The following is a 24,830-nucleotide window of genomic DNA, read 5'->3' on the forward strand; positions in this document are numbered from 1 at the left end:
CTCGATATCAACATTATATTTTTTCGATCCAACCGTTGAATTCAAAGATCTTATTGAGTAGATCAACTCCACAAATTTTTATAAAAATTAAAAAATATAATTATGTATTCAGATTATTGAAATTCAACGATTTTATTAAAAGTTTGTCGTACGTGAATATCAAACGGTTTTGAATTTTGCAATTAAGATAATCAGGATAAAAATTAGAAAAAAACTCATACGACATCTGAGTACTTTTGTACCAAACATAGCTTAAGGTACATTACCACAAGTGGAGGGTATTTTTTAACAATTTTGTACCTATTACGAATACGATCCTACACTTTTTGGTCTTTGGCTAAAACGCGTCGTTTTGAGTTTAGTAAAATGCTTCTAATATAATATAAAATGTATTTGGTCCTTCTTCGTCTTTCTTTTCTTCCCCAATTTTCTTAGGGTTTTCAGAGTTTCAATTTCACCCTCAAACACCGCAATTTATCCCAATTTCCATTTCAATAACAAGAAATTCAACTCTTTACCACCACATCTCCGTTCCTTTATTGCTCAATTTCAAGTTTCCCTTGAATTTTTCAGGTGAAAACTTGTTTTTAGTTTTTTCCCCTTTTAATCATTATGCTTCAAAAAATTAAATTGGTATATCAAACTCATGTAAAGGATTGTCGCTTTGATTTCATTCATCTTCAATCATTCATTAATTAGTATATTTTGGTTCTGATAATCATTTAATAACTTAATAATCGGTTAATTGATAATTGGTTAATTCATTGATTAATAGTTAATACTGATTTTGTATTTTGTTTGTTGTGCTTTTTCAGGGAAATTTTTTTCCTTTTAATTTGTTATCTAATTGTGAAAAAGATAGTTTAAGCTTATCGGGGATCAGGTTTAGGGAGATGCCTAGAGACTTGTCGCGATCCCGGTCGCCTCCCTATAGGCGCAGGCATTCACCGTCTCCGGTGGGACACAGATATAGCAGGAGGAGCAGACGAGATAGAAGCCGATCTCCATATTCATATAGCAGGTGATCCTGTTTGGATGTTTATTTTTCTCTGATATATCTCTTATTGAGCTAGAGTGATAGGAGACTTGTGTTTTACAAATTATTTGCTGTGTATCTTTAACGCTTCATTTGTCGGTATTTTGCTGTAATGTTTTATGATGTAAACTGTACCTATTTGCAGCTCCGAGTATTGTATTAACCATCATGTTACTATTGCATTTACTGTGAGAAGTTTTTCTAAATTGAATTTGTTAAAATCGCATGTATGATCTACTATGCTACAAGGTATATCAAATAGTTTTGCTTTGATTTCTATCAAAAATGATTTCTTAAAGAACCTTGAACATGGATGAGTTATTTTTATTAATGATTTAAAAATAATGCAAGGATAATATCATTCAAGTAAGTAATGGGGCATTATTTTCGTAGTTCGCATAAGGCACTCAAAATCTCAGGAAGACCCTGATTCTACCATATATATTAGATTTGTTTTCAGTTTTTATGTTCTATGGACATAACAAGGGTGTTATACTATTACAATAATAGTCTACAAATGTTGTATTTATAATTGAACTGATATTTTGGCAAGGGCTATTTGATTGACCAGGGGTTAGCTCTGAGGTCAAACATGTAAAACATTACATTTTAGTGGGGCTCTTCATCTTTCCGTTATATTAACGTCTTATTTAAATGTAAAACAATACATGTAAAACAATACATTTTTGAATATCTTTGAGGGAGTATTTGCGGAAAACTGACTATTTACTTTGTTTGAAGAAATGCATACTGGCACTTTGATGAGGACATAAACTTAGGCAGTCCTCACACTTTCAGTACTACAGAGCTATTGTGTATTTATGACTAAAACGTGGTGGTCAATGTTAAACCCCATTGTTGATAAAATGCTGGTTGTGGTGGAATGTAATTTAAATTCAATATATACTCCGTAGTTTTTTATCATTCAGCTTCTTTGTTGTACGTGATCGATTGGGCAAGAATGGACGGCTAGATTTATTCTAGTATGCCATTTGGACTTCTTCTGTTGTGTTAAGCTCGTTGATTAGTTGAGACACTGAATAAGATGCATGCTGTTATGATGGATGATTGACATTGCTAATATTCAAGTATTTGAAGACCTTGTCATAATAAGTGTCTGGTGATGGTGTCACGTACTTTTTGTTACTTGTTAATTGTTATTGGGTTTTTTTCTTTCGCGTGGTTTCCTATTTGTGTGTTGAAAATCATTAATAAAACATATATAGAGCATTATGTAGAGAACAAGATAGGATATATGATGTATGCATAATGAAATAAGAAACATCAGTTTCTTCACATAACATGGAAAGCGAGGGATATGAACAGGTGGTGGGTTCTGATAAGTGTTTTTTCATTGCTCGATTGTACCATTTGCTTCTTCGTGTGATAAAAGATGGAGCACACAATGATTGTTTTATGAGGTAACTGTACATGTTTTCATATTAACATGCTAGATGGTGAGCAGGATTTATATTCACTTAAGATAGCTGTTTGGTTTTATGAGGGTTCTTTGCTTATGATCATCTGTATCACCCCACAGGCGAAAAAGTCGTTCTATTTCACCAAGAGGCCGCAGAAGTCCTTCTACAACTACTCGTCGTCGCAGAAGTCGGTCTCCAACTGCAAAACGATACAGAAGACAAAGAAGTAGGAGTTCCTCATTGTCTCCTGCTCATAAATCTTCTAGTTCAAGCCTTGGGTCAGTAGAGCAGAAAACTGCAATTGAAAAACAAAGGAAAGAAGAAGAGAAGAAAAGGTAGATTAAAAGCTTATGATTTTGTTCTAATTCTGCTTTTACTTCACTTTTATTTGATTCATGCTTTAAGATGGACGTCATTTTTTTTGAAAAGGTTAAGATGGACGTCATTAGTTGGCTCTTCTGGTTTTTTATGAGAATTTCAGTATTTTAATTATAATTTATTGTTGAAACTATAGAACATTGACATTATTTATAATGCACATAACTCCTATACACAAAAGGTGCATATTATCAGTAAGACACGGACTGGCTGGGAATTAGGAAAGGAAGGTTATTATGGGAAACCTTTTTAACCATTTCCTTTTTTTTTTTTTGTTATATATCATAGCTGGAAATTGGCTTACTCTATTTCCAGGGCATCTATTCTATTGATTTGTATTATGATTAATTTCTTATTGTATAGAACATGTTGGCTATCATTCAAGACATATGTATTAGGTAATGGAAAATTTCCCTGCTTTTGCAGATCTGTAGGCTAACGGCTATGCTATTATGTTTTGCTCCTATTGCTTTTCCACCCCTTCTTAGACTTGTAATATGAACATTAGGATTTTTGACTAGTTGGTGGTCTTCTTGACTGTAACAAAAATAAAATAATAATTATGTAAAACCAATAGGATATTGCATTTCTTATGAAGCAGAACGTATCTGTCTCCTTTGTGGGTGTCATGCTTTCTTGGGGTTTCTCATGAATTTGCAGAGGGATTAGAAGCCATACATTTTTTTCTTACTTTTTTCCCAATGCTCTATGTTTTGGTTGTTTTTGGAGGATTTCTTATTCTCCCTTGCTTTTCTGTTTGGATTTTTTCTTTCAGCCTGGAAAGGAAAACGTTGCATCTTACTTTCCTTTCTTTCTCTATTGTACATGTGACCTTAGTTCTGGATTAAGCTCGATCCTTGCAGGAAGTAATTATCACATTGATTGATTCCGTGTCTCAATTTATTATTTTTGTACCAGCTTAGCATAGCAAACTGTTATCTTCCTTGGTCTTTACCAGGGGGTTGTGGTTGTTTGTGGGAGTTTGATCCTCCACATTCCCCATTTCCACCCCCCGGGGTCCAAAATGTGTGTGATTATACTAAACTGAAAAGGCGATAAATAATTTATATTTATTACTTTCTGCTGTCAGCAGCCACATAATATTTGTTGAGTCCCTGAAACTGTATGGGATACAATTCTTCACATTTGTGTGAGATGGAAAAGGAAGTTGAGCTATAGCTCTGTTGTTTGATTTCTGCGTTTTGACACTGTAAATGTCAAATTATTAAAATATGTTGCACTTATTGACCATTATTTTTTTATGACTTGTCCCATTCTTAGCATGTCACCCTTTTATGGCACTTATTTGTTGAGGGCTTGAGGGTTAGAATATCTACTTAAATACAATGCATTTTCTTAGTAAAATGGAGTGAACTACTTCTTAAGTAAAGTTACATAGTTAGATTATTTGATCTTCACAACACTCTAATGGGAACTTAAGCTCTCATTGTAGAAAAGATGCAGAGTCTTGTCTTGGGTGGTTTGTGCATGTTTCGAGAAGATCTTTAGAAACACTGTCACTTTCGAGGAGGCTGACCGGATATAGGATAGTTCAATAGAAAGAGGTAGGGAATACCAAGAGAAACTATATTTCAACACCATTAAAAGAGATCCAGAGATTATGACTCTATCTTTAAACTTATTAGATGATAGGGCGTTATGGTGGTGTTTTTTGATTCATGTAGCTTACCCCCATCTATTTGGAAAAGATTTGGTTGTTGTGTGGTAATCGTTTTCATTAAGTTTCCTTTATCACTTAACTATTTGTCATGGGCGAAGGTATATAGGAGGATAAGTTGTTTAGGTTGCAGAAGTCAAAAACGCTAAAACATTATGGGCATGTGTCTTTTTCTGATTAAAAATGAGGGCGTCTGTGTCTTTTTCATAATTAAAACAAGGGCTTTTGTGTCTTTTCTGCTAATCTTCACTGTTGCGTTCATCTTCACGGTTTCTGCGTGTTTCTTCTGCGATTTTGCTTCCACGTGCAGCGCTACAGCAGCAATACATGACAGCTCTGCCACAGCATTTTGTGTAGCGCCGGACCTCTTCTACGCTACACACCGTTGTGATTGCTGCTGTTACCACTGATATTGACTAATGAGAGATAGACCTGACCTTGTAACCCATCTCAAAGGTTCTGGGTGTCAAGCTGGCTTACAGACTGGGTTCTTTTCAAGTTTGGACATTTTTTTTTCCCAGTTCAACCCTTTGGATGCAATGCTCATCCTTTGTTGCTTTTCATTTGTAGCTTAACCTTGGCATTTTATTAGAGTAAATTGTTGGCTATGAAGAGTAAATATTATTTTCAATAGTATAACGTTGTGCTGAAACATGGTTTGTCAATTGCCTTGATGCTTTTATCACTTAACTGGCGAAAGAATTTGACCTATTTTACAACAACTAAGTTGGCAGAGATGTATAATGCAAAAATTCTAGTATTTCCATGATTAGTTTAAAACTGCAGCATGTTACTTTAATTTCTTCTCCACAGGCTTATCTGAAGGAAGGTACTGCTATAATTCAACTTGTTATGTTTGATGATCAAATTGGCTGCCTCATTTATCTACTGTTCACCAGTTTTGAAACATTTGTTTGGATCAGGATTCAATAGAGGTATGCCTTAAAAGCATAACCATTTTTAGTGCCTTTATCACCATGGAGGTTAGTTTGTCGTTGATTGTGGTTTTCTATTAAGTACTACAGGAAAGTATAAAATTGAAAAGGAAGGGGAAAATGTTAAGGGTTGAAAAAATTGTAGCATACATGTTTATTGTCCAGTTTCTATGTGAGATGCCAATGATAAGCAATATTGAGGCTACTTATATGTGGCATTCCCCTGTTTGAGTAACCAGTTTCCTGCTTAATATTTTGTATGTTTTCACAGGCGTCAGCAGGAAGCAGAGTTGAAATTAATAGAAGAAGAGACTGCAAAGAGGGTTGAAGAAGCTATTCGTAAGAGAGTTGAAGAAAGCTTGAATTCTGAGGAGGTTCGGGTGGAGATTCAAAGGCGGTTGGAAGAGGGAAGAAAGAAACTTAATGATGAAGTTGCTGCCCAACTTGAAAAAGAAAAAGAAGCAGCTCTTATTGAGGCTAGACAAAAGGAGGTATATATTTCAAATTGCACTATACTCTGATTAATTCTGTTCTTTGGAGTGACCAAGATATGAATATCACACTCTTATTTGACAAATCTTCAGTCTTGCTTTGCTAGAAAATAAAATTGTAATTTTTTTGTGATCCTTTTTAATCTGTCAATTTCTAAATTTGTTTGGTTTACTAAAGGTGATCATATGATGGTGGAGTTATGATAGGGTTACTTGTCTTGTCTCTTAAATCATACTATATTCTACGTAGAATAAGTCCAGGAAGGTTATCATTCAAAGGCTTTAATATTTTAATTCTTTTGATAATCCGATTAACAAGCGTCGGTGACTTTCTACCTTATTTATGAAAAGATAATTTTTATTACCGAAATACAAAGAGCTAGTTTGAGTCAGTCCATGTCTCCATGAAATATGAGTTGGAGATTTCTAGTTTCTATGTCTAAAGGGCACTTGTTTCATGCACAAGCAAAAATATTTTCACATGAATAAGCATGATGCCATCAGGAAAGCTCACAGGCCCTATTTGGATAAACAATATAATTAAGCACTTATATAAGTTCTTATATATACGGTATTTCTATAAAAGAGATAATATAAAGTGAAATTGTTTTCATATAAGTTATAAGCTGTTTTCATAAGCTTTTCTAAAAATCTTATGGAAATATGCTGAAAAAAGTTTATGACATGTTCATAAGATGCCTTCATATATTCTTCCAAACAGCCTCACAAGTGCTTATACTGACCAGTAAATAAGCTCAAATGAGTCAATCTGAATAAGTTTATATTAAAATCATTTATTTGTGCTAATTTCCAGGAACAAGCCCGTAAGGAGAAAGAAGATCTTGAAAGGATGCTTGAGGAAAACAGGAGGAAGATCGAGGAATCTCAGAGAAAGGAAGCATTAGAGCAGCAAAGAAGAGAGGAGGAACGCTATCGAGAGCTAGAAGAGCTACAGAGACAGAAAGAAGAAGCCATGCGGAGGAAGAAACAGGAGGAGGAACAAGAACGTATAAACCAAATAAAGTTGTTGGGAAAAAACAAATCCCGACCAAAATTGTCATTTGCCCTTGGATCGAAATGACCCTCGTGCAATTTGTTTGGTTTATCCAAAGCTTTTGTGCTTAATTATGTATTTTGCATATGCAATTTAAGAAAATTACACAGCCTCCTCGGCTTCACTGTGACATTATCATTATTGTTTCCAATTTGCATTAGATTTGATTTTCTCATAACCACTAAGTTTTGCATATATGTCTTTGGCTACTACTACTATTTACTGTGAAATCGAACTCTAGTACTAAGTCTAGTGACTGCTGAGTAGTGAGAGCAACTTCAGGGAGAGGAGACTTAATTAGTATGACCTATCTTTAAAAACAATAATATTTGTCCATGATACTGATAATATCTCTAAACTAATACCTTGCTTTTTTGCTTTAATTTACTAAATGTTTCTCACAAGTGACATTAGATTCTGACTTCTCATTCATATATACAATGTATCATTAAAGTCATAATCGTCTTTTTTTTATAAGTTCATAATCTTATTTATGGAGCAATAAAATTATAAAATTAAGTGATTCAAATTAGGACTCTTAAACTTGTCGTGATCATAAAATTATTGTACCTCGATGGTTGAGCTAAGACATTGCTCTTAAACGTTAAACACGAGGTTGAGGGAGTTGATTTTGCAATTCAAAAAAGATTAGCGATGCAGTTTGTTGTCCGTTTGTTTTATCCTATATTTATTATTTTGGATAGCACTAACAATGTTATTTTAAAATAATACTAAAGATATTTTTTGAAATAATATTACTATTGATTTTTTTTTAATAATACCCGAGATATGTAATGTAATTTATTATGATATATTTTTTTGGATAATACTAATGATGTCATTTTAAGATAATACTAACGATATTTTTTGAAATAATAATACTATTGATTTTTTTAATAATACCCAAGATATGTAATGTAATTCACTATGATATATTTTTTTTGGATAATACTAATGATGTCATTTTAAGATAATACTAACGATATTTTTTGAAATAATAATACTATTGATTTTTTTAATAATACCCAAGATATGTAATGTAATTCACTATGATATATTTTTTTTGGATAATACTAATGATGTCATTTTAAGATAATACTAACGATATTTTTTGAAATAATAATTCTATTGATTTTTTTTTAATAATACCCAAGATATGTAATGTACTGTAATTTACTATGATATTTTTTTTTGGATATTACTAACAATGTCATATTGAGAATTGAGATAATACTAACAATATCTTTTGAAATAATACTACCAGTGATTCTCGTTAATAATACTTAAGATATGTAATGTTATTTTCTTAATTTCATAATGTTAATAATGTGAATATTTTAACCCTATCAAAGTATCTTAAATTTTAAAATTAAGGGGTGATTAACTTTGTCTTGCACACAACACAGTAGCAGTGTAGCACCATTGAACATAATAGTTAATTGCAATGTCAACATCTTCCTCTCACCACCATCCATCGATTCGAATGGAAGATAGGATTAGCCCCCTTCCGGACTTAGTTCTCTCTCACATTCTCTCTTTTCTCCCAACCAAATCCTCCGCGGCCACATCCATTCTCTCCAAGAGATGGAAGCCATTGTGGCTCTCAGTTCTTGATCTTCACTTCAACGGCAAAAGCTTCTTCAACAACTATATCACCATTCGCCATGTCTTATACCTAGTCATGCTGTCCCGAGATGTTTCCTTACCAATACGATCACTATCACTCTGCCTCGAGGATTGTAATGGAGTCAACATCAACGACATTAACCGTTTGGTTAATGTAGCATTAAATCGAGGAGGAATTCAAACCCTAGAACTTATTATGTGTCTTCCTTGGCCCAATGATCATCTTGTAAATAAGTTAAATATTAACATTTTTAATTGCAAGACACTCACGGTTCTCAAGTTGAAGAATCTACGTCTCATTGATCTTCCTCACCAAGTACATATTCCTCTGCTTAAGATTCTTCATTTGATTAGAGTAATGTTCAAGGATTACAAAGAAATTATTAAGTTTCTATTAGGCTGTCCCATTCTAGAGGATTTGCAAACTCTTATTACATGTTTAATTCCTTTCGTTAATCCTCTATTATGCACTATTCCATCTGGTGGATCGATTCAATACTTGCCCAATTTAGTGAGAGCGGGTATTTTTGCAAATCTAAATATTCCTTTCTTTCTGTTTTCTGGTGCACAGATTCTCAGAATTAATCTGGTATGATTTTATTTCTGTATTAATGTTAAAAGTAAGACTTTAATTTTTGATATACTGTGAATGTGTAAAAAACTGAAGTCATCAAGCCACTAGCTGGTTTGATCTAGTCGTGAGGAGTTTGGGTAGTACTTTATAGGTCATGAGTTCGATCTCAGCTCATTGTAAACAAAAAAAAAAAAAACTGAAGTCATCATATATTTGTTACGATTAAGATTAATCGACGGTGTAAAAGTTGACATTGATGTATATGAATTAAATGATTGGTTTATAATGTAATGTCTTTTAAATTCATGCAGATGTTTCCCTTATATATCCAAGTCCCAATTTTTCACAATCTAATTCATTTGGAGATATTCTTCTGCAACTTTAGGGGTAAACCTTGGGATGAGAAGTGGAAGTGGATGCTGGAAATGCTTCAACATAGTCCCAATCTTCAACATCTTACCCTTCGTCAGGTTTTACAATGCATTTAACTATGAGAAATGTTATGTAGACACATCAAATAACAATAAAAAATACGACAACATGCACTATTTGACATTTTTAATAATTTTTTGAGCTGTCTCAGTGTGCGTGCATAGAGTGGATGAACTACGTTGTCGTATTTTTGTCAGTAAAATCTGATGTTTGAATAACATACCTCTTTAACCATTTCACTGACTATAATTAATAAGAGTGTTTTAGTAAATGTAACTTATTTAATCACTGAAATCAACATAGTTAATCATTTTCTTAAGAACCGACGCACAACTCAAATGAGACATGGAATATATACTTTTTTTTTAATGGAAATTTATTTGAACTGTTTACAGGAATTGATAGAAGATGGAATTTATACGAACAATTGGCAGGACCCTGAAACTATTCCGAAATGTCTTTCATCTCAGCTTAGAACTTGCTTACTTAAAGAATGGAGAGGTAGAAAGTGTGAGCTTCAATTTGCAGAATATGTTATGCAAAACTCAAAAGTATTACGTACCATGATAGTTCAGAGTGCATCTTCCATAGATTCGAATGCAAAGCATCAAATGTTAAGGAAATTAGCTGTCTGTCCCAGGAGCTCTAGTAGCTGTAAACTTATATTTCATTGATGAGGAGTTAGGACATATATAATGATTCCCACATGCAAAATACAAAATGTTACAGAAATTATTATCTCTGTGTGTGTGTGCCCAAGGGGCTGTGAATTTATATTTGATTAATGAGAGCTAGGTTTTTTTTTTTTAAAGGAATAATGAGAGCTAGGTTGTATAATAATTTTTACATGTAACCGCATCACCCCACGATTATGGTGTGATTTTTTTTTGAATGGAACAACAATGAATAAAGCCAAAACCTGAACTACTTAGATACATTTCTAATAGGGTGGCAAAGTGGGCATGCCCGCCCCGTTTAGGCCCGCCCCATTTAAGCCCGCCCAAAAGCGGGGCGGGGTGGGGCAACTTAGGTGTCCGGGTTCAACAACTCAAGTCCGCCCGTTTATTGGCGAGTTGGCGGGCCGGCCCGCCAAATATATATATTTTTTTAATAGTTTGAATTATAACTTCACAATTCTTACCTCCTAGTTGATGTTAAAAAAAATACTAGCAGATTGCATTGAGAGAAGATTGTGAAGTTAAGCAGGTTGAATTATAACTTCACAATTCCTTAAAATTCTTACCTTCTATTTTTAAACTAACAGAAAATAGGGATAATTAAGAGTTGAGAGAAGATTGCAGCAGAGAATAAGGATAATTAAACAAACAGAAACATTAATTAAGTTAATAAGTAATTCCTTACAATTAACCTTAATTAAACTAACAGAAACATCAACTAAGTTAATAAGTAATTCATTACAATATAAGATAAAAGGATAAATACTAGCATAAAGGGAGCACGACGGCAGATGAAATGAATGAAACAAACAACCATAATTTTGGCAGAAAAAGAAACGTGAAGTTTTATATGAGGGAAAAATATTACTGGATTGAAATTTGGGCTCCTCATTCTAAGCCAAATTTTCAGTAAAAGTAAAAAAGTATAAAAAATTAAAAAGTCCGCGGGCAAACCCGCCCCGCCCCATTTTTTAGGCGGGTTAGGCGGGGGGCGGGCCACTTTAAGGTAGCGAGCCGAAAACCTCAGCCCGGCCCGCCAAAAATGGAGGGTCAAACGGGTCGGTCCGGCGGGCCCGGCCCGTTTTGCCACCCCTAACTTCTAATCTCATTTTTAGAAGGACACTCATCAGCCTCCACACCACAAAAGAAGACCACCGATCCAACCCATAAAGATGCCACTTTTAATTCACGTGTACGGTCGCATGGTAACTGCATCAGATGATTTCGACCATGTTCGTTCAAATTTTCTCACAAAAAAAAAATAAAGTTTATGAACCTAAAATCCTAATTTGCATCATATTTAATGAAATTTTTTAAGCACGTTCGAATCAATGAACTATTGTCCCATAAAGAAAATGTGTTCTGAATTCAAACAAGGGCAAACGAAAAACACCGACCGGTTTTAAGGAATTGGACCAGATAAAACATTGTTAAAATTATGAGTTTAGTGACATTTCCCTGGCTGCAAAGAGTTTATGGAATATCTCAAAAGTCAAAAGAATGAATTAGGTTATACATTCAACAATTACAATGATGAATTTTTTCCAAGGAAGTGGATCAGTAGGAACAAAAATGGTGTAGCTCACGCGTTAGCAAAATGGGCTGATGTTGAGCCCAACAAGTTTTGGAGTGATAGTTTACCCCCTCACATCGTAGGTCATATTCAAAACGATATGATGCCATATATTTGTTCTCCTGAGTCTTAATAATATTTTGTTCAGTTTCAAAAAGAAAAAGAATTTTGCACAACAAAATAGAACACTTGCAATTCGTTGAATTTTCACATTTTTCGCCAAACACATAAAAGTTAATTGACCATCCTCTAATAATAAGGCGCGGAAGCACTCTTCCGTTTTGTTAAAATAGTACGTTTGGGGTACACAATTTAATTTTTATGTATCGATACACAAATAGTTGATTAAAACCACCACCGGCACCACGTCATCCTTTCATCACTACCAATTAATACTATTTTCAAGATGTATTTGTCTTTTCGACTTTCAAAAATATATTAGCCGATAGTAGTTGTTATTTTTGTTTCGTTAGTACCTTTAGTTGTTAAAGTCAATATATCATCAATATACAAAACTAAGTTGTGTATCAAGCCAATAATTTTGATTTAGTGGTGGGAATTTGATAATATGCCAAAAAAAATTAAGTTCATTCATCAGCTATATGGTAAATAAAAAAAAGGGTCTTGTTAACATGTGCATATAAGACACATGATAAGGTATCTTAATATAGAAATTTAACATTTAATGATACAAGACATTTAATGCTTGAAAAATTAAAATGCACAAATTTTAAGACATAATTTCTATTTTTACTACCTTAACATGTGCCATATATGCACATGTTAACATTCTCTTAAAAAAAACTAGCTTGTGTACTGTAAATAATCGATTAAAAAAATGAGTGGTCAAAGACAAAGTCTGAACTTGAAACACTGTTGAAATAAATAAATTGGAGTGAAATTAAGAAAGGGTATGTGTTGTTGTAGTTAGTACTTGGTTTTCAGACTGTAACAAGGTGTTGGGGGGTCACACATTTATTTATCATCATTAACATATAATTTCCTTAACCAGATTGATGCTGACACTTTCAAGTTATAACCAACCAAAATGTGCCACGTCAAGAGAGAGAGTACGTGGATCTTGTTTTACTTGAAAGGCCCCCCCTCGATGCAAATGAAAGACAGCACCTACACAAACTGCACCAAATTAATTCAAAATTGGAGCTCGTGATGCATAATTCATTTCAATTCAATTCAATTCAATCAATGCATTGTACTGTAATGTTGTGTCCTCTCATGTGGTTTTTGTTAGCAGTTGTGATGATTTTTAAATAGTACTAGTTCTAATTTCTAGTTTTCTACTACTAACGGTAAAAATATCTTGTATTGTTGTACATATACATGTATCCAATTATACATCTTGTTGTAAATTGATTTTTTTTTTTTTGGATATGTTCAAAAATATAATGAGAGTATGAGAGAGATAGTTGTTCAAAATGTTGTCAATTTGATTTGTTCCAACCAATAGTGAAACTTCTCTAATAATGTCCATAATAACTATCAATTGAGCTACTCTTACTAGACATCTACGTATTTTTTGTCAAAATAACATTGTCAATAATAATACATATAAGTCCTTTTGCACTTGATAATATACGTACCTTTTATCTTTAAGAATTTGTTTTATGATAAGTGAAATATGTACGCAAAGTTATATATTGATGATGACATGTTGTAGTTACTACGTACCATCGTGGCATCGTTAGACTAACATTTTTGGTGAGATTATCATAGATTAATTTGTCTCCAATATGTTAGAGTTTAATTTAAATTTTATTTTTACTAGGAACTGAATTGAGCTATAAAAAAACTGTGAGGGTTTTTCACTCTTTTTAAAATTTAGTGTTTCCATTTTTTTTGGGATTGATTTTCGATAATCAAGAGTTTTTTCACGAAATAAGTAAAACTTTGACTAAAAGTTTTTTTTGACAATAACAAAATGATATTCATTCATTCAAATTGATAGATTACATCAAATACAACCACAAAATCAACATCGCTAAAAACATAAAGGATGAATCTGCGAACAAAACTCACAGCATCCGAGTTAATAGCATACAACGGCAAAATGCCTATAACAAATAATATGATAAAGTTAAAGTCACCGAAGTATCCATGCCTCCGGATCTGCAGCGTTGAAGCCCAAATCATTGGTTGAATCTGTAATTGACTGAAGTCGATCTTTTCAATAAAAATCAAATGAACACCGCAACAATACGGGACAACAAAAACGTCGCACAAGACGACGAACAACACAACGCCGCACTCAGACGGTGAAATCACAGAAAAGAAAACACAAAAGAAAAACTTGATCAATGTAAAGATCACTTATTTAAATAAAAAGAAAAGGAAAAACAATTATGAGGGGTGATTTTGGGTCAAAAATTGACCTTAAAACCACCCCTCCTGGGTAGATCAAGAAAAAAAACTAGGTTAAGGTGGAGGTGGCGGCTATGAAGAAATGTGAGAAACTAAAAGTTGTTTCCATAAAAAATTAAACTTAGATTATTCCAAACTATTTGTCTTAGAGGAAACTAATTAACCACTTATAATTTAGTGTTCCCACCAGGAACGTGGTTAATGTTTACATTTCAATATATGGAGTAATTTTTTGGTCTACCATATGCATGCAAACCACATGTTTAAAGCGTCAAAACTATTAGTTTATTACCACTTGAACCAATCTATTATTACTAAGCTATGAAGCACGGACTCTGACACAGACATCGCGACACGACACGGACACAGACACTACGACACCGCTAATGCAAAAAATATAGGTTACTGACACCACTACATATTTATAAAACATATAAATTGATAATCAAACTATATACATGTAAATCTAATTTGAGCAAGTTATTTTTTTAAAAAAGTTTTAAAACAAGATATGATAGTATTTTACGTTTATTTATTCATCTATGATAGAAAAAACTAAAAATATTGTAATCAAAATGTAATGTCTTCAATCCCTCATTGATCAATATTGTTGTTTCTAGACATCTTTAGCTCTTATAGATATGTCTGATATGTGCTTAAGGAGAACATAAGCAAAGAAAAAATAATTATTTTTGGAACATTTGTCCGACACGTGTCATACGAGTGTCTTACAGGTGTCGGACAACGAACAAAGGGATGTCAAACTAAAGGAAAAATTGGATTTTTTCCGACACCGATATGAGCTATCCGACACGTGTTGGACAAGTGTCATACGACTGTCGGACACCGACACGTGTCAGACACCGCGACACGTCTAATCATAGAGGTGTCGGTGCTTTCTAGTTACTAAGTACTTCCTCCGGTTCTAAATATAAGAGTCAATCAAGTTTTAGATTTATTAATAATTTAATGTATTTAGCTTATAATATAGACTAAATACATTAGATTGTCAATGAATCTAAAAAGTGAATTTTCTCTTATATTTAGAATCGGAAGGAATATTATATAAAAATTTATTGCCGTAGTAGTTAACTTGAAAAATGAAAAAGCTTATATAAAGCCAAATTGGTTAGAAATAATTTTTATTAAATAATAGCAATATTTTGTCTTGAGAATCTTTTAAGATAAATGAGCTTTTGAAACGATGCAAAGTAAGTATATAGTATAGTACTTTTCTTTGAAAAGAAATTAAAAAAGATATATTCTGCCACTAAAAATTTTAATGGCAAAGATCGAGGAATATCATGTAGTAATCCTAAATAAGGCAGTGATTAAATATGAATGAATGATAGTATTAAATTCCACGATTTACGTCCTAATTAAGTTGGCCGTATTCACAGAGAATATTGACAAAAGATGCCAAAGTAGTACTTGTAATGAATAAAAAATGACCGTTGATTTAAGAAGAGCGTTGATGACACGTGCTAAGAATCAGCGTGATCAAAGTCTCATTAACAAGGTTAGGTTAGATTTTATGAGTATATATAAATATGGGTTATACTTACATTTGCCTACACATTATTACATGCTTCTCTATTTCATCTTTCATATGAGAATCATATACTATATGGTTTGATTAAATTGTTTTAGGTATAGTATGCAAACATATTATTGTGGGCTTGTGGCTATGGTGGTTGCAAAAGGGAGATTATGGTTGATGGGAATGTTGTTTGGCTCGAGGTAACTAACTAACTCAATTTCTTTTGTCTTTGAAACTAAGAGAGGTTCAAAGTAAGGTTTTTGATTTTGAAGATGTGATCTCGGACCAGGCTTCATTCCCGTCAACTTGATCTCTCAAGATCTCTTTCCATGATAAAGTCATATGATGGTGAGACTTGATTTTTGATGACTTTATGTAGTTTATCATCTTCTTTATATTGTGCTAGTTGCATATATTATGCACCATCTCTTTCAAGTTTCAACATCTCTACGATTCCAAGTACGCCTTGTGCTCGGGAATGAGAGTTTTAATATTATTGGATTTTTTTTAAAAAAAAAAATAACTAAGGATCCTGCAAGTGTAGAAATTTTGTATTGAAAAATAATTTTGTACTTTATTTATAGTATTTTAGACAAATTATGTTACTGATTTTCCCAAGAGAACATATTACAATTTTTTTTTTGGACTAAATAGGCTCCAAAATCCAGGTAAATAATTGTTTTTCTTGGGTTATGATTAGTTAGTGATTGTGTTTTTTTAAAGAAGTGAGTGTGATTGTTATTACTACTAGCTTTTTCTAACTAATGTAAAGTTATAGGACTTTGAATTTATGCATCTTGTCAGAATAGATGTCTGATCTATCTATGTAGCATCTTTAGGGTTTCAGATTCCTAACTTTCTTTTTTTCTTGCTAAATTTCGGTCTATGAAAATAGTTTGCCTAGTTTTTTTTTTTTTCATATAATCGTTCTCTCTCTTCAAGCTTGTTCTTCTTGTTGACATGCTTCTATTAATTCATTCATAATTTTTTGTAAATGCATGTTAGTTTGAAATCACAATGTATTTGAAGAAATAAATTTGTTAACAATGCACGAGATTATTAGTTTTTGAAAAATCACGATTGTTCATCATTATTTTTTGTCTTGTTGTAGTTCCACACATTTATAAGATGCACAAGACGGTTAACACAAATATTTGATGGTTTTTCTTCCCACCTTCAAATTTTTCTTATCGGCACAAAACGTGCAGAAAATTTTAAAAAACGTTTTTCGAAATTTTCTGTATGAAAAGAGAAATTTGGAGGAGGGTGAGAAGAGAAAATATCCAAACATTTTCCTTTCAATATGTTTTTCTTTTGATCTGAAATAGGTGTGGCGGCTATTGCAGTTCTTTTTTGCTTTCTTGTTGTCTCTTTTTTCTTTTGTTAGCTAGTGATCTCAATTTCTCAAATATTGACTATGACTAAAAAGTGTACTATGGATCCAATCCCTAAAACTTAGCCTAAATGTATACATTTTATATTTTTTCCTATAAAAACAAAGTATATACTAATTTTTTATTGGTTGCAAATACAACATATAACCAAAACAAGAGTCAAAGAAATCAAAAGTGAGTTCTTTCAAGTCCAAGCCATGATTCATCAAGTACATCAGTCTATCACCTTGAGTTGAGATATTGTACTCTTTATTCCTTTTTGAATGCAGCTTTAGATGGAAGCAAGGAAGTGCATGCCTTTGGGAGGAAAAAGTGATGGAAAAGACCAAGTGTTTTTTTTTTTTTGGAAGTGAATGTTGCAACTTGCTTTGCATTTGAAATGCTATGTCATGACCTTCAAGTGTTGATTTATGTTTATTGATTAATTAATTTATTTATTTATATGTTCATTGATTAATTGAAATTATAAATTATGAAACTGTATTTATTTATTTTAATTTGTTAAAAGAAAAGTCTTAAAATAGTAGTAGACCACGCCTATCCGTGAATATTCCAAATAGAGGCATACAAACCCACGTGACAATTGTGTATTCTTGTTCTTGAATTGTTTATGTTTTTGGTTCTGCGATGGACAAAATTGATTTTGACAGAATTGAGTTTGAGTGAATTGATTTTTACAAAATTGAGTTTGATAGAATTGATTTATGTTTGGATACAATAATTCAGAATTGATTGAGGGCATTTAAAGAAAGGGTCTTGTTAATATGTGCCCCAAGGACACATGTTAAAATATCTTAATATAGAAACTTAATATTTAATGATACAAGAAATTTAATGCTTCAAAAGTTAAAATGCACAAATTAACATTTAATAATTTCTATTTTTGCTTCCTTATAGAAATACTAATCGAGAAGTTTGTATGTCATAAATCTAGAATTGATTCTCCCCACCATAGAAGTTAGGAGTTGTGGCTTCAACTGAAATTGATTCTACTACCCTAGAATTGATTTTGGAGAATAGCCAAACACAATTTCTTTTTCTTTTTTCATTTTGACGGTAGAATGAATTCTAAAGTGGATAGAATTGAAACCAAAGACACACTTATTCATTTCCAAGCCATTTCTCATGTGCACAAGAAGACAATAAATCCAGAACAAATTTTGGAAGTGAATGGTGCGTGCATTTAGTGGATCTTCAAGGATGCAAACCAACTTTTTCAATTCATACAATTCTGGAAACTAGCTAACGATGTAGCCGCCCCGACAAGTCTATGAACAACTTCATTTGCTTATCTCCTGATGAACTTAACATGGGAGTTCACAAGAATAGAAGCTAAAATAGTTCTACAGTCACCTAAGATAGCTCCAAGATCAGAAAAATGGGTTCTTTTGCTAAAAAAACTATTGCAAACTCACACACATAAAGTGTAGAAAGTGGGATTCAAATCTCGATCATCACGTCTAACCTAACAATTTCAATATTTCTACCCGTTGAGATAAGACTTGTGGACTAATTGCTTACAATTTGATAGCGCATAATTATAGCACAAGAATAAAAGCAAAAGAAACACTTTATCTGTGGTAAAAATAAAGTTTGTCTCAATTAAAGCTCATATAGATTATTGAGTCACATTGCCCCCTCACGCAAGAGCCCACTTGGGCTTGAAATGTAGATAATACATATGTTCACTTATCATATGCTTAAATTCACTTTTTTAATTAGAAAATGAGGGGAGTGGAGATCGAACTCTAGACCACTTAGTCATAGTAACTCTGATAGTATGATACCATGTCAAGTAACCGATTATCCCAAAAACTTAAAATATTATGATAAAATTAAATCAATAGTTTTATATTATTTCTAACAAGAGTAACATTCACCATTTCACATGCGCAACTATGTTTCTTGCAACAATATTGTGGTACAATGGTTTCATATGTTGATTAGTAAAAAAAAAAAAAAAAAGAGAAAATAGTGTTGCATTGCATAAGGCAAGCCTTATTATTATTACCGTAAAAGAGAAGTACTCTGGCCATGCTACCTCACAATTGGTAGTTCCCTCTCTCTCTCTCTCTTTCAAATAAAAAAAATATTCTATCAAAAAGATATTTTCTAGTAAAAGGATAGAGTTAAAAAGAAGATTAGCGTTAAAGAGTTGCGAGTCACTATCAAGATTGGATTGGGTTCAATTACTTTTGGTAGAGTAAAGAGTTGTGAAAGTAAAATTGAATCAATCTATAAAAGATTTTTTTTTTTGACGCAAAAAAGAAAAAGAAATTTGATTATATATTTAATACTACAAATTTATATATTTAACGTTTTTATAAATTTGTGGTATTTAAAAGTACCTTTTTGATGATACTGATGGAACACAATGTTTAGCAATACCACAAATTTTTTAAGTAACCTTTCAGATACCACAATGTTTGTTTAGCAATACACAATGTTTAGCCATACTGTGTGTTGATGGATGGCCTAGCTAGCTAAGTCAAGACAAAGGCATGAAGCCAAAGTAGTTATTTATGAAATGATGAAAAAGAATGTCAGGTCTGGTAAGTTTTCATTTAGAGTTTCCTTTAATAGACTTATGTCCAAGGGGAGTAGGATTATGCACAGGTTATCAGTGAAGGCAAAAATACAGTCCAAATCTTGAGGCAGATATGAGGTTGAAGCTAAAATGTGGCATATATAAGACATTTTTCAAAATAAGCTCAGTAGTAATGCTGATATATCCTACTATATCAGTGAGAAGTGAGAACTGTTTACCATTAGGTAATTTTACAGGAATAGCTTTAACTTTTCTATATGTGGTGAACAAACTTAATGAGGCACTTATATGATCTGTGGCTCCACTATCTAAAATCCACAATATGTACACATTTTGTCAGTTTTGGATGAAGCATGATTCTTGCCATAAGGTTTGCGTGCAAAATTGATGGAAGCAGAAATGTTATCAGATTGATCCTCCATATTATCCAAATCATTGAGACTCTCATGCTGAACTTCTAATCCAAAAGCAGCATTCAATTGAGGAAAAGGTTCCATTAAAAGAATCTGTGGTCTTACCATAGCATAGTGATCATTCAAGCCAGTGAGAAATGAGAGAACCAAGTCTTCTTCTTTAAACTTCTTGGCATTTTGCTGGGCATCACACATACAATCAGGGACAAGGCGATACAACTCTAATTCCTCCCATAAACCCTTCAATTTGCTAAAGAATTCAGTGACAGAACAAGTATCTTGACGAAGAGCATACGTTTCCCTTTGTAAAGAAGAAACTCGTACCCGATCGTGCCTTCAGATCATCCCATGCTTGAGACGCATTGTCAGTATACATGAGGCTTTGAGAGATAGTAGGGATAATGGAATTCATCAACCAAAATAAGACCAAATTGTTGAGACAAATCCATGGTTCATAGGTGGGATCAAATTGATCTGGCTTAGGACAAGAACCATCCATAAAACGCAGCTTATTCTGCATTATCACAGCTTCCAGGTGAGAAGTATGGCGCAGCAGGGCTCTCAATTGAGACGCTCTGATACCATACCAAAGTATGTGACAGATAACAACAAAAATGTAAGATAAAACTCCATTGTTGGAGATAATGAGCTCAAGCTTGAAGATAATAACAAAGAGATAAAAGAAGGATTTGTATTGATTGATTGAATTAAGCAAGTGTAGAAGTGTTATGAGCTATATATATAGATGAGCTAGCTTCTAACAAACTCCTAACTAACTCATCTAATTAACCAAAAGCTAACTTACTTGCTTGTAATGCAAGTTAACTAACTAACTAATACAATTGGTTAACTAGCTAACATTAAGCAATCTATACTTTGTCATGTGTTTCTGAATTCCTTTCTGGTTTTGATTGGAGGTGAATTGATAAGTGGCTTGATTCCCACCAGCTCAGGATCAGGTGAAAAATTATAGGGCAACTTTCTTTCATCCATCTTTCTGAAGGTAATAGAAATCCTGCAACAAAAGACAAATGTTAAATAAAAACCATACATTAAAACAAGAAAGGATTTTTAAGTGTATATGAATTTGTGGTATTTAAAGTACCTTTTTGATGACACAGATGGAACACAATGTTTAGCAATATCTGCTCCATTGCCTTTCAAAACAAACACTGACCTGCATGATCAAAATAAGTACAGTATAAGTTTCTAAACAATAAATACATTGGCAATAAAAATTAAAGGTCATATGATCCAAAATTTATTCGTGAGAAGTTAGGGAACATAAGAAACTTACCCTGTAGGTAAGGAAATGGATGCGGGACCTGAAAACTCTCCAGGACGGATAGCTTTTAAATTTGAACCAAACAAGATTTCGGCTTCGCTCAAGAATGATACTGAATAAAACGGGCGGACAAAATCGTGATGGTCGATGTGGGGCGGAATGCAATCGCCTACATTGTATATGTTGACAATGCAGCTATCGGGAATACATGTCGGAGGAATTATATTCCATCGAACCATCCTCTTTATCATTTGCTTGAACAGGCGTGGTAATGGGTCGACTTCTTCAGTTCTACTTATCCCTGGAGGGTTACCATTCTTGTCCTGAAACATTTTAAAAATATAAATTAGGTAAAATGGTATCTACTAGTTAGAAATGAAATGAAAACCTAAGATGCACCTTGCTTAATACTTACCACCGCATAATTATAACAACAGCCGAACTGTATGGTTTCGCGTCCTTTACCTCGCATCCACTTTCTTGGTTTTGAATATGTTCTATCTGTGATCAAGACAAGCCAATAAATGTAAGAATCACACATAATAGTATCAATTATTGTGCAGAACATTCCTAGATAGATTCTTTCTAGTGCATATCTAAAGTTATTAAAAATTGAACTGTAGTTTATTTTGGGCTTATATTGAATCTCATCTCAGTTTCTGCATATATGGAAGTGTATTCACATTATAAAAACAAATCAAAACACACACTTAATTCCACAATTTTGTATCCTAAAAAAGTGTACTAATTTTGGTTTTAGTTCTGGTTTGAGAATCATATCAACAAACAGCATAACAAAAAGGTGCAACAAACAAACATGTGTACATATATGAAATAATGAAAAACATATGCTAAAGTTTAAAAATAGCTCAAAGAAATAGTAACTGAATTAAAGAGTAAACAGAGAAAATAAGAAGCTTTGTAAATACCTCTAAGTCTTCCTTCTTGTCCTAGCCGTTGCAATCGGTATATATAATCAACAATCTCATTCTGGTCCATAACATTGAAAACACCAGTGTGAAGTTCAAGACCCTGTAACAAGTTTATGGCTCTCCCATTTATCCTTTCAATGTAGGTGAAGTCTTTTTTGCAGTGAACTTCTGAATATCTTATAAGCTCTTTTGGTTCCTCCAAATCAGATAATTCCTTATGTGAAGAATCAAAATTGTGTCTGCGACTCTTCCTTCTGATATCTTCCAAGTCTTGATACAAATTCTCACCTCGCTTTCCTGTATTGAAAAGATAAAAATGTTACATTTAATTCAGCATTAGTACTAAAAATACCCAATTAACAAAAGATAAAAAAGAGAAAACTTGAATTGATAATTGTTATGGTAATTAAAAAACAAAATTGCAGAAAGAGACGTATAATGAAAAACAGAGGAAAACAGAGGAAAAGAGTGTTACTTTTATGAAGGGTTCCGATGATTCGATCATGAACCAGAGTTTGACAGCAGTGACATAAGCCACCGTGAGAAAGCACCTCTAAAATCTCTTCTTTCTTCAATGAACTGAGAAGTTCCATTCTTTTGGAAAAGATAATTTCACCTCAATTGATTCACAAAATTTTATTGTAATGTTTTTAGATAATAACGAGGATGATTAGTATTTATAGCTTTGTTGTTGTCAATAATATCTAACGGAAAAGATTTAGTATCTAATGGAAAAGATTTAATATCTAATGGATTGTTTCGTTGCTGTCTCGCGGTAAATACGGAGTAAGATCCAGCTAAGCAAATCTTTTTTTTTTTTTGAAAAGATAGTAAAGTCGGTTGGGTATTTACCAATCAAGTAACAATTTTTTTTTTTAATCCATCAAGTAACAAATATTTATTTATTTATTTTTTCAAAAAATCTTTATATGTTCTCATTCACATAACAAAAAAAATGTCAAAATATATATAGTTTTTTTGAAAGAGATCAAAATATACTCCTTCTTTTTATTTATCGTTTTAGAAAAATAATTTTATTACAAATTACTTGTTGTTTTGATAATTTAAGGTTATACGTTGTCTATTATAACTTCAAGTAAATTCCAAATATTTAGGAGTAGTTGTTAAAACCGTAAAAGATTTAATATATATTGGAAAACTAAAGGTTTTTTTGGTACATAACATATTAATCTTTTTTGTACATAATATATTAAATTTATTGGAAAGAGAGTGTGTGTGCAAAAACAATAAAAAAATTATTGGTAAATTCAAATAAGGGTATAATAAAAAGATAAGATGCAAAAATACACTTTTTTAATTTTTTTTCTTTCTAAAACGACAAATAAAAAGAAACGGAGGGAGAGTATATAGTTAGTCTTTGGTACATTAGTTAATCTTAAATATGGTAACTACTAGGAACATGCAGGAACAAAGTTCAAACATTTTACCACTAATAATTTAGTGATTATTCTCACACATTTTATCATAACAAACTAGTTTGTGAGTACAATCAATAATTTATTGGATCAACGAATTTTTTTTTTAGGTTTATTCTTATTTATTTTTGGTATTCAGATGGGCATAAAGCGCATGAAACATAAACAACTATTAATATATTTTTTTTATATAAATAAAGGGAAAAAAAACTAAGGCGCGATTATAGAGGAACAGATTCCCCTTAAGTCTTTATCAAGAAGAGTACTAATATAATCAGGAATTGAATCTAGCATAACATGAGTGAAACCAACATCATGGCCTTTAAACGCAAGAGCATCAGCACAATTTGCCTCATGGTGAATATGATTGACATGGATGGTCCAACCTAGAAGGTGGATAAGAGAGATAACCTCGTGGAAAAGACGTTGGAGATAAAAGATGGAAGTAAACCGATTGTTGATCATATTGACGACATGAGTTGAATCAATTTCTAAGATAACATGTGTCAAACGCATATCTCTAGCCATTTGACAACCGAATAAAATACCACATAACTCGGCAAGCAAGGCATTTCCTGTTCCGAGATTACGCAAAAAAAACTCTTCACAAAATGACCACGATGATCTCTAATGAGGCCGCCACAACCTGAATTTCCATTTTTGTAAGAGTCATCAGTGTTTATTTTAACAAAACCAGCAGGAGGTCTTATCCAATGAATATTGCCCTTAGATATATATATTCTCATCCCGAGATGCAAGAGGACATTTTATCTCTTTCTCGATTTGATAAGCCATATTAACCACCTTGGAAGTAAGGTGGTTCCCAAGTTCAGTCTCTCTAGTAAAAACTAGGTTGTTACGATCTTTCCAAAGAGCCCAAACTGACACACCAAAAAAACTAGGTCAATCGGTGTTACTAGCTCCAAGGCTAAAGAATTTAGCCCAACAGTCTTCAGTGATGAATTGATTCCAATATTGTTGAACATCTTCACAATCTCGAAGCATATGCATGATGGTTTCAGGTTGAG

The 24,830-nt window shown here is 32.7% G+C and overlaps 4 protein-coding genes across 6 annotated transcripts; 2 read left to right on the top strand and 2 right to left on the bottom strand.

Annotated features, from left to right (window-relative positions):
- The first annotated feature begins 340 nt into the window (after nucleotides 1-340).
- On the top strand, nucleotides 341-7,171 carry LOC123910445 (uncharacterized protein At1g10890-like). Of its 3 annotated transcripts, none has more exons than XM_045961546.1 (5): nucleotides 381-573; nucleotides 816-2,457; nucleotides 2,577-2,792; nucleotides 5,720-5,939; nucleotides 6,754-7,171. In XM_045961546.1, the coding sequence occupies exons 2-5, from the start codon at nucleotides 2,339-2,341 to the stop codon at nucleotides 7,018-7,020; spliced, it is 822 nt and encodes a 273-aa protein (XP_045817502.1). In that variant the 5' UTR covers nucleotides 381-573; nucleotides 816-2,338; the 3' UTR covers nucleotides 7,021-7,171. The 3 variants fall into 3 exon arrangements, 2 of the variants coding, with proteins under 2 accessions (XP_045817502.1, XP_045817501.1); XM_045961545.1 differs by having other exon boundaries at nucleotides 385-573; nucleotides 816-1,021; XR_006810215.1 differs by lacking the exon at nucleotides 6,754-7,171 and having other exon boundaries at nucleotides 341-573; nucleotides 816-4,978; nucleotides 5,035-5,862.
- A 1,266-nt stretch (nucleotides 7,172-8,437) lies between these two features.
- On the top strand, nucleotides 8,438-10,299 carry LOC123904557 (F-box/FBD/LRR-repeat protein At4g26340-like). The gene is made up of 3 exons (XM_045954205.1): nucleotides 8,438-9,208; nucleotides 9,505-9,663; nucleotides 10,021-10,299. The coding sequence occupies exons 1-3, from the start codon at nucleotides 8,438-8,440 to the stop codon at nucleotides 10,297-10,299; spliced, it is 1,209 nt and encodes a 402-aa protein (XP_045810161.1).
- Nucleotides 10,300-20,044: 9,745 nt separating this feature from the next.
- LOC123904558 lies at nucleotides 20,045-20,669 on the bottom strand. The gene is made up of 2 exons (XM_045954206.1): nucleotides 20,445-20,669; nucleotides 20,045-20,389 (listed from the first exon to the last, which is right to left on the bottom strand). The coding sequence occupies exons 1-2, from the start codon at nucleotides 20,667-20,669 to the stop codon at nucleotides 20,045-20,047; spliced, it is 570 nt and encodes a 189-aa protein (XP_045810162.1).
- Nucleotides 20,670-20,712: 43 nt separating this feature from the next.
- On the bottom strand, nucleotides 20,713-23,012 carry LOC123910446 (RNA demethylase ALKBH9B-like). The gene is made up of 6 exons (XM_045961547.1): nucleotides 22,842-23,012; nucleotides 22,364-22,663; nucleotides 21,850-21,935; nucleotides 21,447-21,757; nucleotides 21,255-21,326; nucleotides 20,713-21,164 (listed from the first exon to the last, which is right to left on the bottom strand). Exons 1-6 carry the CDS (start codon nucleotides 22,957-22,959, stop codon nucleotides 21,029-21,031), a joined length of 1,023 nt encoding a protein of 340 aa, XP_045817503.1. The 5' UTR covers nucleotides 22,960-23,012; the 3' UTR covers nucleotides 20,713-21,028.
- Nucleotides 23,013-24,830: the final 1,818 nt, after the last annotated feature.

Source organism: Trifolium pratense, linkage group LG2 (assembly GCF_020283565.1).
Source record: "Trifolium pratense cultivar HEN17-A07 linkage group LG2, ARS_RC_1.1, whole genome shotgun sequence".
NCBI classification, from domain to species: Eukaryota; Viridiplantae; Streptophyta; class Magnoliopsida; order Fabales; family Fabaceae; genus Trifolium; species Trifolium pratense.

Excerpts from the sequence above, each read along its gene's own strand:
- LOC123910445 (XM_045961545.1), top strand. The coding sequence starts at position 894 with ATGCCTAGAGACTTGTCGCGATCCCGGTCGCCTCCCTATAGGCGCAGG. Across the intron at positions 1,022-2,576 it reads TCTCCATATTCATATAGCAG|GCGAAAAAGTCGTTCTATTT; the intron begins GTGATCCTGTTT and ends ATCACCCCACAG. Across the intron at positions 2,793-5,719 it reads AAAGAAGAAGAGAAGAAAAG|GCGTCAGCAGGAAGCAGAGT; the intron begins GTAGATTAAAAG and ends ATGTTTTCACAG.
- LOC123904557 (XM_045954205.1), top strand. The coding sequence starts at position 8,438 with ATGTCAACATCTTCCTCTCACCACCATCCATCGATTCGAATGGAAGAT. Across the intron at positions 9,209-9,504 it reads AGATTCTCAGAATTAATCTG|ATGTTTCCCTTATATATCCA; the intron begins GTATGATTTTAT and ends AAATTCATGCAG. Across the intron at positions 9,664-10,020 it reads AACATCTTACCCTTCGTCAG|GAATTGATAGAAGATGGAAT; the intron begins GTTTTACAATGC and ends AACTGTTTACAG.
- LOC123910446 (XM_045961547.1), bottom strand. The coding sequence starts at position 22,959 with ATGGAACTTCTCAGTTCATTGAAGAAAGAAGAGATTTTAGAGGTGCTT. Across the intron at positions 22,664-22,841 it reads CATCGGAACCCTTCATAAAA|GAAAGCGAGGTGAGAATTTG; the intron begins GTAACACTCTTT and ends TTTTCAATACAG. Across the intron at positions 21,327-21,446 it reads TCCATTTCCTTACCTACAGG|GTCAGTGTTTGTTTTGAAAG; the intron begins GTAAGTTTCTTA and ends TTGATCATGCAG.
- LOC123904558 (XM_045954206.1), bottom strand. The coding sequence starts at position 20,669 with ATGCAGAATAAGCTGCGTTTTATGGATGGTTCTTGTCCTAAGCCAGAT. Across the intron at positions 20,390-20,444 it reads TCTTCTTTACAAAGGGAAAC|GGTTTATGGGAGGAATTAGA; the intron begins GTATGCTCTTCG and ends AGCAAATTGAAG.